Source organism: Strigops habroptila, chromosome 10 (genome assembly GCF_004027225.2).
Source record: "Strigops habroptila isolate Jane chromosome 10, bStrHab1.2.pri, whole genome shotgun sequence".
Lineage (NCBI taxonomy): Eukaryota > Metazoa > Chordata > Aves > Psittaciformes > Psittacidae > Strigops > Strigops habroptila.
The window spans coordinates 16,898,394-16,912,611 of record NC_046359.1 but is presented as its reverse complement, the minus strand read 5'-3'; the positions used below and the strand labels follow the sequence as shown (position 1 = coordinate 16,912,611).

Below are 14,218 nucleotides of genomic sequence, written 5' to 3'. Positions count from 1 at the left end.
TTCACTGGTAAAATATATGAAATATGAAATAGTATCATCTAGGGAAAAAAATATTCTGAGAATTACTTGTAAGATATATTTGCTACTTCCTTGCTCTTAGAACACTTACTGACTTTCCTACATTAAATCCAGTTACAGATCTAGGCTTAATAATTGAATTACATACCTTTAATTTTTGTTAAAGAAATACAGATCTACACTGCAACACAATCTAAGTGACCATAAAGAAAGCTGCACATGTCCTTCAGGAAACCCTTGTTGCATTAGTCATGTTGAGGATCTTTCCACATAATTTTTATTATAAGTTTTCCCAGAGGCTCAAGCAGACAGACTGTACAATTCAGGAAAATGGACTTTAATGAGGCAACTACTAAAAGTTTAGTAACCATACCTCCTGGTTATAAAAGGGCTTTGAGGGTGAAAATAATAACAGAAAAAGGGGGGTAAGGACACAAACCTCAATGAACTTAATACATATATATATATAAAACAAAACAAAACAAAAACCCAAAAAACAACAAAACCAAACCCAAAACAAACGAAAACTCCCCACCCCAAAACACCACAACAAACAAATTGGAATTTTATACGAAAAATATCTATGATCAGTGTTACTATGCTACAAAACACTCATCAACTTCCCTAGCTATTCAGGCATTTCAAGAGTGCCAGAAAACTGAAAGTCATTAATAACTTCCCATCTGCAGTTTCGCTTCTGTCATTAAATGTGTTTTCTCAACACGACAACTAAATAATTGATCTGCCTATTAAGAAAGTTAATTAAAACAAGTAGTTACTAAGGAATTACTTACATGAGACTTTGACCAGTAAATGAAGACCTCAGCAACCATGCGGAACAATTCTTCCGCTTCAGGGTTGGGCTCTTTCAGCCATTTTGCCCTAAAATTTGGTAAAAGGATGGAAATGCAGACGATCTTCATTGGCTTTATGCTTTGAAACCAGTTTTCAACATTTTGCAAGGATACAAGCCAACAAAAGCAAGCATGCATGATTTTAATCCTTTCTGGTAGCAGTGGCTTCTTGATGTCCTACTTCAAAAGCCTTAAAATCTTTCCACATTAATCCTAGGTCTAACCCAATAGATTTGGATTGCACCTTTTAATTTTTTTTTTTTTTTTGCTTTTTGCTTTTCTTCTGACAAAGACCCCAGCTCCTCCTAAAAGTCATAAAGCATCAGTTTGAGCAACTTCAAGATTGGCAGGCTGAGTAAAAGCTACTTTAACTCAGTGCTAGGCATATGAAGGGATAAGAGACAGTATCAATAAACAGGAAGGTTTTACAAGATTCATTAACCTTTTCCTCTCCACATACCTGTTATAGTCCACAAATCTAATCAACAAAGGGTAGAAGGCATAGAGGTCCCGTGCCAAAGTGGTGAACTCATCTAGGATGAGCAGTTCAGCCTCCGACATGTCACCTCTGCCTTCTGCTCTTAGATGTTCTTCATCCGATACAACCACTGCTGCTTTTTTCTTTAGCTTATCCATCAGTGGCAGGAAGTGTGTCTTTAAGAGCTGTGGCTTCGCTTTGCTTATGATGGGCTGAGAAAACACTATTTAAGGTAATGAGCATTGTAATATATACCTGGCAACAAAATATAAATAGAAACTTTTACCTTTGCCCTCTTCCTTGGATCTTATTTCTAAGGCTACGGAGTAAAATCCTGTCCCCATTGAAATCAGCAGAAGTTTTGCCAAGAATTAAATGTGATCAGGATTTCACATAGTGAAAATTGACTATCAATTCAGTTTGCCACTATGAGGGCAGAAATTACAGGTTCACAGACTAAGCTTGCAAGATCATAAATACCTCTTTACTGGCATGCCGTCAACATATTGGTAATTGCTTGCATAATTTTAGTGAGCAATGTAGAAATTGTTTATTGTATGTATTGGTGGACACCTATATAGCTACATAATGTACACACAAGTTTTCTCAGCCACTGGCTCCTCTTTTGAATCTTGCTTTTTAGCTTGAGTAAATAAGTGGAAAGCATATTCTAGTTATTTGCAAGCCTACTGAAACAGCCTGCTGGCATTTCTTATGCCCATTACGACAGTGGATTATGTGTAGACAGAAATGAGACTGTTTCAACCATCCAGCAACCAGCCATTTGAGGTTTGACAGCACAAGTTTTTTGCAAATCTACTCATAAAAATGAACATGTAAATTAACAATTCATCTAGGCCCATTAATGCAAACCAACTTGTAATGTATCGATTAGATTACAAAGAATTTTAGGCAGATACCCTTAAAGCACATTACATTACTAATCCTCAAAAGACTAGGAATCCAGACTGCGACCATGAATGGAATTACTACAACAGTAAGTATTGGAAAGTCATAAGAAAGCCTAATTGAAAAACTAAGTTCACAAAACTGAAATGACTTTTCCTTACAGACTGTAACATTGAGAAAGAAACTGATATAGAATAAATTTTAAGATATCACAATGAAGCTAACATAAGCATTACTAAAATTACATATATTTCCACATGTCATTGTGATACATATCTTAAACATATAGCTTCAAATCAGTATTTTAAGGATCCAGCGCTCATACAGAATAGCAAGAAACTGCATAATGCCTGCAAATGGAAAGTTGCTGTATAATGAAAATGGCCTAAATTACAATATACTGCAAAATGCATATGTACATATTCTGGAGAAAAAGAAATATTCTAAAGGTACTTCTTGTATTGCTTATTAAGAGACTAAAATGTCCTGCTTACGCTGCTCATACTTTATACTGAATATTTCTGGTTAATCAAGATCTGTATTGTTTAAAAATGTAAAAATACAGGCGTTGTTCTGCTCAGCTTTAACAGGGTAAATACAGAGTAATTCAGAGTGTGTGTGTGTGTGTGTGTATATATTCTGAATATACACACATTTGTTTGTTTTTACATCTTACCTGCTAATCTCTTCATCCAGGCTCCTTCATCAATACCAAGGTTGTTATAGATGATTTTCAATATGTTACCCAACAGAGTGTTCATGTGCTCTGACGTCAAAGCCGTGCAACACATTTCAGCCTTGTCAGGATTGTTTTCTGGCCCATGCTCCCACCAGTGTGACATGTAACTACATAGCATAGGCAGTATTACTTCCATGATATGTGGGATTTGTGTGTAACGAATACCAGACTCTGCCAGTTCCACAATTTCTTCCATTAGCTTCACCAAGGAAGGAATATTTGGGCAAACCTCTTCTACACTAGTAGGCAAATTGAGAACTATTGGGGGGAAAAAACCAAAAAAATCAATAAACTAAATCATAGAGGGAAAATAATTATTTTCAATTGCTATTCCATAAAAATTGTGGGTTTTATTTACATTTATGCCCTTCCAATACAAGGACCCCCCCCCCCAAAAATCAAACTAAAACAAAAAAAATCAAACTCAACAATAAAAAACAGGTACTTTCATAGCATTGAACAATAAATCATTTTTATATAAGCTTCAATGATAAAACTTTCTATAATAAAAATAATTCCTATATGGAAGCTTCAAAAATGTAATTATTAAAGAATGAATTCTGAGAAATCAAAATAAAGCTTAAATTTCATAATGTCTTCCAACATAAGCTTTGCAGGTGAGAAAACAAATTAATGCAATGAAACATCTCTCCACAACACGTCAGATGTGATGTCAAATGCCAATAGAAGAAAAAAAATCATTGCGTGACATAACAAGTAGAGCAAATTCTGAGAAACTGACTTCTGGAGGTGAATTGTGATTGTAAGAATTTACTTTTCAAATTTTTGAATTATCAGTTCCTTTCTCTGAAAAGGCACTGCAGTTGCCTCTATTTTTTGGGGCAGTTTCTTTCATTTACAAACAAATATCTGTAACCACAACATTAACTCTTTAGTATCTGACATCCTGATGTAGACATGCAATGATACACACAGGTATCTATATATTGAACATTTAGCCTGCAATTTGTAAATCCAAGTGTTTGTACCAATATAGCCTCAGGCTAGTGTTTTTTCAAGAACAGTCTCTTCTACTTAGACCCAAATACATTTTACATAGCCATCACAGTCTCCTTAAAGCAGAGTTTGTACCGTTCTGCTGTAACTTCTATTTACTGTAGTAGCAAGTACTGTGCATGACCTTATTCAACAACTATGTTTTAGTATAAGAAACATCAAGAGTTTCAGAATGAAACACAGCGGTATGCAAAATATACATAATGTTACTAGAAGGTATCTGTACTGTCTTGTATTTCAAACACAGAATTTACGTACTCCTCTGCAGTGTATTTAATTTCTAAGGGTATAGTATGTACTTAGTACAGGCAAAGGTATTTTCCTTCAATTGTATGTATGTTTTAGGACCCAATATTGCATACAAAAACAGGCACTAGAGTTACATAATTTTGTCATCAAATATAAAACATCCTAGATACTAAAAATGTGCAAAGTCCATGCAATAAATTGATTCCAAAATGGTATTTTTAGAATGGTATTATCTCAAAATGAAAACATTGGTTATCTTTAGAAACATAAAAAATCAGTTTTAACTGACTTACTTAGCTGATTGATTTCGGAAAGAAATACAACCAAGAGATTACAAGAAAATTATCGCACTATAAAATACGTGCAAAAATACATGTATTGAGGCAAGCAGCATTTATAGTGAAATTGTGTTTTCATAACCACGATGTGAGTTTCTGGAAATACCTGCTCTGTCTCTTGCATTCTTGGTATTGTAAATTGAGTAGATATTATGTTTGTTCAAATGAGTTTCCAAAAAAGCCACTGGAAAGGCACCTGAGAAAGCAGCCAAGCATTCTCCTAGTGCTGATCGTTGCCTGTGAATTAACAAACATTGTTAAGGATACACATCTTTGATGGCTGACTGCACCTCAGGACAGTTGTATACCAGCCTCATTTTTATTCTAAGATGAGCTCACCTCAAAGAGATAAGTCACTACATTATTAGGATCATTAACACAAGAACAGGTTATAGAAATTGAAATCCAGGAAACCTCTGCTACTACATGAGTGAAATGTTAAGAAATAAAACGTCAAAGGTGGCCTGCTTAGCTGAGAGCAAATGAGAAACATGCAGGGAAAATCCAAAGTCGTCATAACAATGCCTTTTGTTCTATTACTTTCCTCTCAGCTTTACTGTCTTTATAATCTCTCCCGTTAAGAAAAGCTACTGAATGGACCGAGAGACCGAATACAACTACCATTTTGTTTGTGTGATATAATTTCAGACCTTGGTCTACCATGAAAGTCAAGTTCTTCAGAGAGTGGAGAACTGTTTCTAATGATCAGTAACCGAAAAATCTTGCACAAAAATATTGTTCTAATCTCTTGAAATATGACATTTATTTGATAACCAAAATTCCTTGAGTGTGTCAAAATTGTAAAAAGCCTGCCTCTATGAAGAAGTAACTGATCCTGGCACTTCACTTGGGTCTTTCAGAGGACATTTAAAACTATTCTTTGATTTCCAATTCAGTTGATCAGAGCAGATTTTAGATATGTGAGAAATCCTTCACTGCTGAAGCTGAGCTGTACAGATGACAGAAATCCAGGAGTTCTGTGAACTTCTAAGTAAGGAAGAAAAGGCCTCCACACTCATCTTGTGATGTAACAAGATTCACCTTCAGTTTCTGGTGTTTGGTTGTTTGTTTTTTTTTTTAGGAACTTACATTTTTTTCTAGATCAACAGTCAATGGCTCAATGTCCAATTGGAGATGGGGTAACAAGTGGTATCCCTCAGGGGTTGGTGTTAGGACTGATCCCGTTCAACATCTTTGTCAGCAACATGGACAGTGGGATTGAGTGCACCTGCAGCAAATTTGCCAATGACACTAAGCTGTGTGGTTTGGTTGATACACTGGAGGGAAGGGATGCCATCCAGAGGGACCTTGATATGCTTGAGAAGTGGGCCAATGCAAATCTCATGAAGTTCAACAAAGCCAAGTGCAAGGTCCTGCACCTGGGTCTGGGCACTCCCAGGCACAGCGACAGGGTTGGGTTTTTTTTCCTTTTTTTCATAAGCAAAAATACATCCAGCACATACACCTACAAAGAGCATACTATGTGCTTTCTACTTGCGGTTACAGTTGCAGACAACCATATACAAAAATCGTCACTTACACATACATATTTCATCTCAACTACAAACCCCACATAATTTATTTGCCAAGTACCAAAACCAATTAATTTTACAACCTTTACGAAATAAAGGAGATCTGGTTTTCCACAGCTGTATATTTTGTTCTAAACACTGGTCCCTGCCTTTTTACATAATGTTTCCTATGATACTACCACCAAATAACCAATAAGATATTTTCACAGGGCTAGTCTGGAGTTATGCAGAGGTTGATTTGTTAGTGAATCAGAACTTCCTAGATTATTACCACCAATATCTGAAATGTTTGAGTTCTGTTTAGCCTTCCCTCAGAACAGTGCCAATCACTATAGGACAACTATTCAGGTTTAAAAACTGAATTATCTAGGTGCCTTTATTTTTTCGCCAAATATGGTTAACACAGACCAAATTTAACTCGCAGGGAGGTTAGCAGGCACAAGGATGCACAAAAAAGCAACCATAAAGCCCCATTTCCCTAATTTGTAATTAAGCTAGAAAAGAAGTAGTGTGTGACAAACTGAGTGACAAATTAAATTAAATCCAGGGAAATGAGAAAGAAAGATACATCACAATTAAACAATATATAAGAAAGAATGGTAACAATAGCTGAGCTGCATGACGTATTTTTACAGTTCCCCAGCTGAACATCAAATCAAGTGGTATTTATTGCAAAGTCAGATAATTTTATTTGTAATTTTTGTTTTACTTAAGGAATATATTTTAGAAACACACAATGCAACAATATCAGTGTATTATAATACAAGCAGCTGCATTCCACTTAATATCTGAGCATTTTCTGTCTCTATGATATCTTTCCAACAACAATCTTTTCCTACATTCTTTTCTGGACTTCATATTCATGAATAAACACGAATTTTAAAAATAGTGGAACACTTTTCCTTCTTACCTCTCTACATAGATACTCTTGCTGGTTCCTAGAGCATATAAACTGGCCAGTATTCTGTAGCAGGAGACCTGAACATCTTCCACTAAAGAGAAGAAGAAAATCATAGGTATAAAGAGATTTTTCATTGCAATATATTTTTGTAGAATTAAAATAAGTTTCTTTTGACAATAACTGAATTAATACTATTAAGCTACCAAAGGTAATCCACAAAAATCACTCTCTAAATACAAAGTCTTCTGACCACTGAGTGCCGCAGTCTTTATTCAAAACTTCCATTTACTCCAATACCAACTTACCAGCTAAGATAGTAAATGTATTTCACTAGTGCAATCACTTTCTGAAATTAACGGCATACCAACTCTTTACAGATAACATCTAATTGCATAATCTGAGAATTTATTAATTTAATAGCTATTAAAAAAAGGTCAGTGAATCTTTTCTAGTTTGTCTATAGCACTCAAAGTTTCTGGCAAATCAAGAAATGTGCTCAAAGTGGAAAAAAAATATTAAGGAACAAATCAATTTACAAATGTAACACCACTGCATAAAATATATCACAAAAGATAAGCAATCCTGTTAAACAGATATTTAATTCTTATAATCACAGTTTAGATATTTTAAAATTTAGACAGAGATATGTTAATAGCATGTACTTAATTTACATTTCAGACTGAGAAAGGATTAGAAAAATAATCCCTTAGTACTTATGAATACTTCACCAAAGCATGTTTTGAAATTATCAAATGTTTCAGTCACAAAAATGGGAGAATAATCTTAACATCTATTTGAAAAAAAATGCTTTTCCAGCATGTACCACATTTACACTGTCCCAGCCTTTGTACATGATCACATCATGGACTACTCTGTACATATAGTAATAGTATTAGGTATAAGCACCAGCTCAAGATGCTTGTCGTCAGAGTAGTAGAAATAAGTCAAACTTATTCTTAACGAGATGTAAAAAGTAGTTTGTAAGAAAAATTAGCTTTTCCAACTATGCTGTAGACAAAATAAATAGGCACAATTTAAATTAACTATTCTTTCTCAGTTTATGAATCCTAAAGTGGGTGTTTGAAACCAGTGTGATGTATGTAGAATAGCTAATTAGCAATATAAACAAAAGTGATAAATTATCAGAGGCTAATTATTAAGTTCCAAAACATGGAATACCAGAGCAAAAATGGTAGAATGCATGAACATCTTGATATCTGAAAAAGTGGTTTATGATGAACAAGTGATGCATGGGAACCCCACAGATGACTTTTTCTGGATACTGTCACAGCTTCCTGAATTTTACAAAAATAATTTAATGAAAAAAGTGGATGTTTACACCTCATCAAATTCGAATCCATCAGTACAACTCCAAATTTTAAAAAACGGTTCTCTTAATGCTATTTTAAATTACACTTTTCCAGATTCTAAAATGAGAAAAAATGTAATTAGATATTCTTTTCTTCAAGGTCCTTCTTTCAGTTAAGTTCATAACTGACTTAGCTATACAGAGCAGAATTGCCTCCCTTGCTGCAGTCTGGACAACAGAATTCCTGTAGGGTTCCTAAAATATACAAAATTGAAGTTTTATGTTCAGACTTCAAAATTTTGTCTTGTAGAGACTGGTTTTGGGAAAATAAAGGACATTAAATCTGTCATAATCAAAATCTCTACAGAAATCTCATATACAGTATCATACACATTCCCTTCTCCACTGCCTGAATTCTTCAGGATCTCCTTCCAGTTTTCCTTAGGATCTAAGCTGTACCCACCCAAATTCCCTGCTAACTGAAACTGAATCAAGGTGCATGTATGATGGAATAACATCACTCTCATAGTATAACCTCATTTATAGACAGAGTAAAGACAAATTAACTTATGCAAAGCAACTTTTCACAAAAGAAGAAAGTCACACTAAATCTATGGTAAAGTTATTTAGAAAATCGAGACTTCTGACTGTCTAAACACAGCCACATCTGTTTTAATATTTACATAAAGTCTATTAAACCTACAGACTGTTCTAGGTTGATTACAGCAAACATTTGATTAAATCAATTAAAATTATGTCAAAATGACATAGGATTTGTCCTTCTCTAATAGAGATGAGAGTCTATTAATGCTTACTACATGACACTATAGATATTTTAGTGGCATGGCACTTCTAAATAATACATACAAATCAAATCTTCCCCAAACTGGTGCTGTCCAATATGCTCAAATAATGAAGATAGCACTGGCAGGAGAGCAACTGTGGTATAATTAATGATTTGTGTAACTCCCTTTGGCTGGTTTCTGCTGTGTGTAAATTGGCCTTGCTTAAGATTTTCCATTGTTTTCTCCAGATCCTCAGCAGCATTGTCCAAAAACGCTCTCAATGCCATCTTAACAGATTCCAGACCAGTTTTCATCACAGTCCTGTATATGGAATGCAAAAAGAATTAAAAAAAAGAATATTCTATTAGTCAAGCATGGAATAAAGCCTAGTCTTGGCTTATATGAAATTGAAAATAAAGATCTGAAGAAAAAATCTTTCATCTTCTGATATTGCAAAATCTTTTCATAGCAGAAAACCTACTGAAAAAGCATTTCACAGGTTTCCTGCAGAACACCAGGACACTGTATCTGGTTTCCCATTGAGAAAATAAAGTCCTTTTAAATGTATAAATTAACTGATTCAGTTGCCTTCAGATGGGGAAAAAAAAACCCAACACCTAACAAAAAGAAGAATGAATAAGTCTGCAATTTATAACTCTAGGAAGAGAACTATCTCAAGCTAGAGCTCAAAAAGTCTTCCCAACCATGACAGTCATATTTCTGCCTCCAGAATAAGGGCATCAGAAAGGAATGAGTAAAACCAACCAAATCTGTTTAAAATAAATAAATAAAATAAATAAGTGCATTGATTACGTAACTATAACACCATAATCAGTTATGTAATGATATAAGCCAGGCAAATTATTACCTTGTTTAACTAGCTCAATTACAGAGATCCTTTGTTTAAGAGAAGTAGCTATGTAGGCAGCGTAAAATAAATACAGGCAAAATTCTTTTATAAATTGAATAACAGTCCAGGTTTGTTTGTTTGTTTGTTTGTTTTACAGAGCAAATATATACAGTTATAATGGCAATATTTTCAAACTTTCATGTAACCTCCATGAATCCCTACATCCCATTTTGGCATTATTTTTACATCTCTACCAAGAGCCGAATTGGTGACTCCCACCTGTATCTGTATTCCATGCATGTCCATTCCATGGACAATTTATGACAAAACCCCAAAATATTGCAACCTAAAGGATTACAATGCAACAGCTGAACCATATTAATGGCCATGATCGTGGCTCTACCCTATAGCAAATGGAAAGTAAAATCTGTTCATTTAACCCACAGCAAAGATGCTGAGAAAAAGAGCTATCTGCAAGTAATCCAGTCAATTCTTTAAGAGTAAATGCAAAGTGAAAAAAAATTATCTTAAATTACCATGGAGGTTGTTTAAACTACCATTTTTTTTTCACAACTGCAAAGACCTAAAAGTCAGATATCAGCACAGATAGTTGACTGTACAGTTAATCCAAAGCAACACATTACCCTCCAATGTTTCAATACTGTCTCATGCATAAACCTCACAATGGCTCAAGCAGCTCGATTAAACTTAAAAGTACCAATGAATTCAATGTAAAAGGGGTTTTTTTTTGTTCAATTAGAAAGTGAATAACAACTTTGCAATGAAGACAATATAAAAATCTGTCTAATATTCTATTAGACAGATTTACTGCATTCCACATGCATTTACCTCCTGGTTTTTTATTATTATTTATTATTATTAAAAATAATAAAATATTTATATTGTTATTGTGGTTTGGGGATGGTCACATGATTAAAGCCAGATGAGCTAATAGCCAGCAGTTCATGGACACCACTGATCTGAACTGAAGTTGAAAGTTACAAAGTAACTTACAAATAAATACTGTTCTACCAAACCATTGTAATTAACTAGTAATTAACCTACTTTGTAATGGGAATTATTTTCAGTAATATAACTCCTTGAGTTTTGAAATTCTGTAGCCTCACACAGGTAGCCCAAATCTGACTGAACATTAGTTTCTTAAGTAATTTTCCTCGTATTTTAGAAAATAGATTCTGTATTACCTTGCATCCAAGGTCTGGCCCAGTATGTGAAGACAGTTGACTATTGATGTTGCATCATTTCCTAAACAGGGAGGAAAATTATCCACTAATTAAGCTGAGCATACTGTATAGCATACCTACACTCTGCTAACTGTATTTCCTGTTTTAATGAAAGAGTAAATGACATAGCAGAAGAGCGACTGAACTTCTGCATAATTTTAACATTCAAGTTAAGAAACATGCAGTTTGCTGTCTTAGTCTTGTTTACACAAATGCTAGAGGCAATAAAGCATCTCTCTTCAAATAGCTGAGGCAATCAAGATGGAAGCACTTAAATGTGGGGTTAATTAGAGCTGCAGTGTATTGTCTGGTTTTCATTTAAGTTCTGTAATTTTTGCTTTAATTGATTCAAGTTTATCTGAACATATATCTTCCCCTTCTCAGTAACATAAAAGCTGTTAACTTTGGCAAGCTATTGCAGGAAGAGAACATTTATATAAAATGTCATCAAAAAGGTTAGTTCCCTGGTGTTACCACTGGGCTGCAGCCATTTATAGCAGGATAGGTGTGGCCCACGAGTGACAGTCTCTGACATAATATATATCTCCCATAACACGGTTTTTTCACACTTGTGTATGTAAAAAGAGAACTGGCACACAACATGCCTTGTATGCATATGTACATCCCAAGATGTTGCCATGTACAAGCCACCTCTAAGTTCACTTTTCTAACCCAAGAGATTTAGGCTACGCAAATTTGGTCCACTGTTTATTTAATACATGTATGTATATTTAATCCAAATCTCTGCAAAAATGAAAATATCTTTTCTTGCTTAAAAATACTTAAATTTTCTCAAAAAAAAAAAAAAAAAGGCAGCAGCAAATTGAATGTTTAAGATGGATTTCTGAAAATACTGTCATTTGCACACAGTGTACTATACTTTCTCACTGGTAGTTATTCCACTTGAAAATATAGGCAAACGTACAACTAAAATTAGTAACTATTTCAGTGTAATAGAGATTTTAAAAGATAAATTGCAAGGAAGGAGTGAGAGGTTTATTATAGCACTGAGAATGTTGTTCTATGCTATCATATTAGGAGGTCTTGTTGTGGTGTTCATCCACAGTAGGTTAAACTTGAACCACAGCTTCCATGGCTGCCCCTAGTCAGGCAGCCCCACCCTCTTTGCACTGGTGGTCATGCAATGATAGAGCAACCAGATGAGAAAGCTCAGGTGGCCTAAAAAAATCCTACAAAAAAACCCCACCCCAAACAATGAAGTTTTTTACCAGTACCTGTTTTTCCCTTACTGTTTTACTGCACTAGTCATATGAGTGCCAGTGCTGATAAAGAGAGAGCAGGACTGTGCTAATGACAGCAGGGGTGGAGGTAAATGCTCAGAGCACCCCAGACTTAGACTGTGGATTAGACTGTCATGAAATAGTATCTTAACTTTCGTCAGTCAGGTGTGTTTATGCTGCGTGCTACAGTGCAGTACAGGGGTGCTCACTCTACTTCCCTGAAAATTTAAACTGGTGATCTGTTTATACTATGTAGACACATTTCAAGAGCGACATATATTTATCAGGAATCTGGCACTTCATATGCTGCAACCAGATGGAAGGGTCACAAATTTATCTAGTTACTCTGAAAACCAGACAAGCTTTAGACATATCCCAGTAGCAGTCGCTGAAGTGTGGGTGGTACCACAGACTGGGATGGATAGATTCAGCGACCATGTTAAATGCAGCCCCCTTCAATTTAAACTGATTGACATTCTAGAGTTTAGCCATGTAACACTAAGACCAGACTTGAAAAATTATCATGAAACTTCTTTTCTGGAATGTATCCTTCAGGAAGGATTTGTTACACATATTAGAAAACGCAATTTGCTATAAAAGACAGGTTTAGGTTCAGTGGAAATTCTGTGTCTTGCTTTTTTTTCAGTGTCACGAATGTAGTTGCTTTCACTGTGTTTCTAAAACAAAAACCCACAAAAAGAGGGGTTTTAAATATTCTACCTTAAAATGCTACAGGTAAAAAAAAAATATCCTTTTAAATTAAAAGCTTCAGGAATCGGTTTTCTTCCAACCTGAGGTCAGCCATAAATTTCAGAAGGCCATCTTTTTTTTTTAAACTGATCTATGAAACCTAAAAGAAAGGGGTTTCTAATTAAACTAGTTTTATTACTATTGTCAATATTTCACAGTGTATATATGTACTTTCATGAAATTAAAAATACAAATTTTTTCTTCACTAATAGATATAGAACACTGATGTAGAAATGAACATGCAGTATACAAAATTCCTTTACATCATGAAAGGGGAGGTGGTGAGTACAATTTAATAGGATAAGAACTGAAACAACAGCTGTTCCTTACAGGGACTCTTCACACAACTAAAAAAAAAATAGGGGCTGGATATATGCAAATATTAAACCACATGAGTTCAAGAGTTTTACGGCTAAAAGTATCCCAGGAGCTAGTATAAATATTAGGTTAATGGTTGTATCACTGTTCAGCATGTATTGTAAATGCAGTTGATCACAAGAATTGCACAACTGAGTTTCTTTAATAATCTGAGGTGCAGTCCTACATATTTTAGAAAGCTGTAATATTATATCAGAAGGGAGGAACTGCTGCCGTACTGTGAAAGTGCTATGGATATTGATTCCAAGATGCCTCACTGGAAGGACACTTACAAATTCAGGCTGACATTAGGCAGAAAAAGCCTTCTGTTTCTTTTCAGGAACTCCCCTGATTCATTGCTCTAAGCTCCCCAAAATGAGTGAGCAAACCCAGGCCTTTCTTACCTGATGTCTTACCTGGCTAATTTTTGTCCCATGACTGTGCATTACTGATACAAAGGTTTAAAAAAAAATAAAAAATTCTTACATACTTATAGAGAATCATAGAATGGTTTGGGTTGGAAGGGAGCTTAAAGATCATCTAGTCCCAACCCCCCTGCCATGGGCAGGGACACCTTCCACTAGACCGGGTTGCTCAAAGCCCCATCCAACCTGGCCTTGAACACTTCCAGGGATGGGGCATCCACA

At 35.0% G+C, this 14,218-nt stretch overlaps 1 protein-coding gene across 7 annotated transcripts in view; it reads right to left on the bottom strand.

The window, feature by feature from the left end:
- The window catches only part of RYR2 (ryanodine receptor 2), a 375,228-nt gene that overhangs the window by 74,411 nt on the left and 286,599 nt on the right, over window positions 1-14,218 (bottom strand). For all 7 annotated transcript variants that reach the window (XM_030499610.1, XM_030499611.1, XM_030499612.1 and 4 more), the window contains 7 exons: window positions 11,185-11,245; window positions 9,212-9,450; window positions 7,045-7,126; window positions 4,709-4,839; window positions 2,936-3,256; window positions 1,333-1,573; window positions 813-900 (listed from right to left, as the gene is read on the bottom strand). In XM_030499610.1, the coding sequence (XP_030355470.1) occupies window positions 813-900; window positions 1,333-1,573; window positions 2,936-3,256; window positions 4,709-4,839; window positions 7,045-7,126; window positions 9,212-9,450; window positions 11,185-11,245 (1,163 nt within the window). The remainder of the gene's footprint in view (window positions 1-812; window positions 901-1,332; window positions 1,574-2,935; window positions 3,257-4,708; window positions 4,840-7,044; window positions 7,127-9,211; window positions 9,451-11,184; window positions 11,246-14,218) is intronic.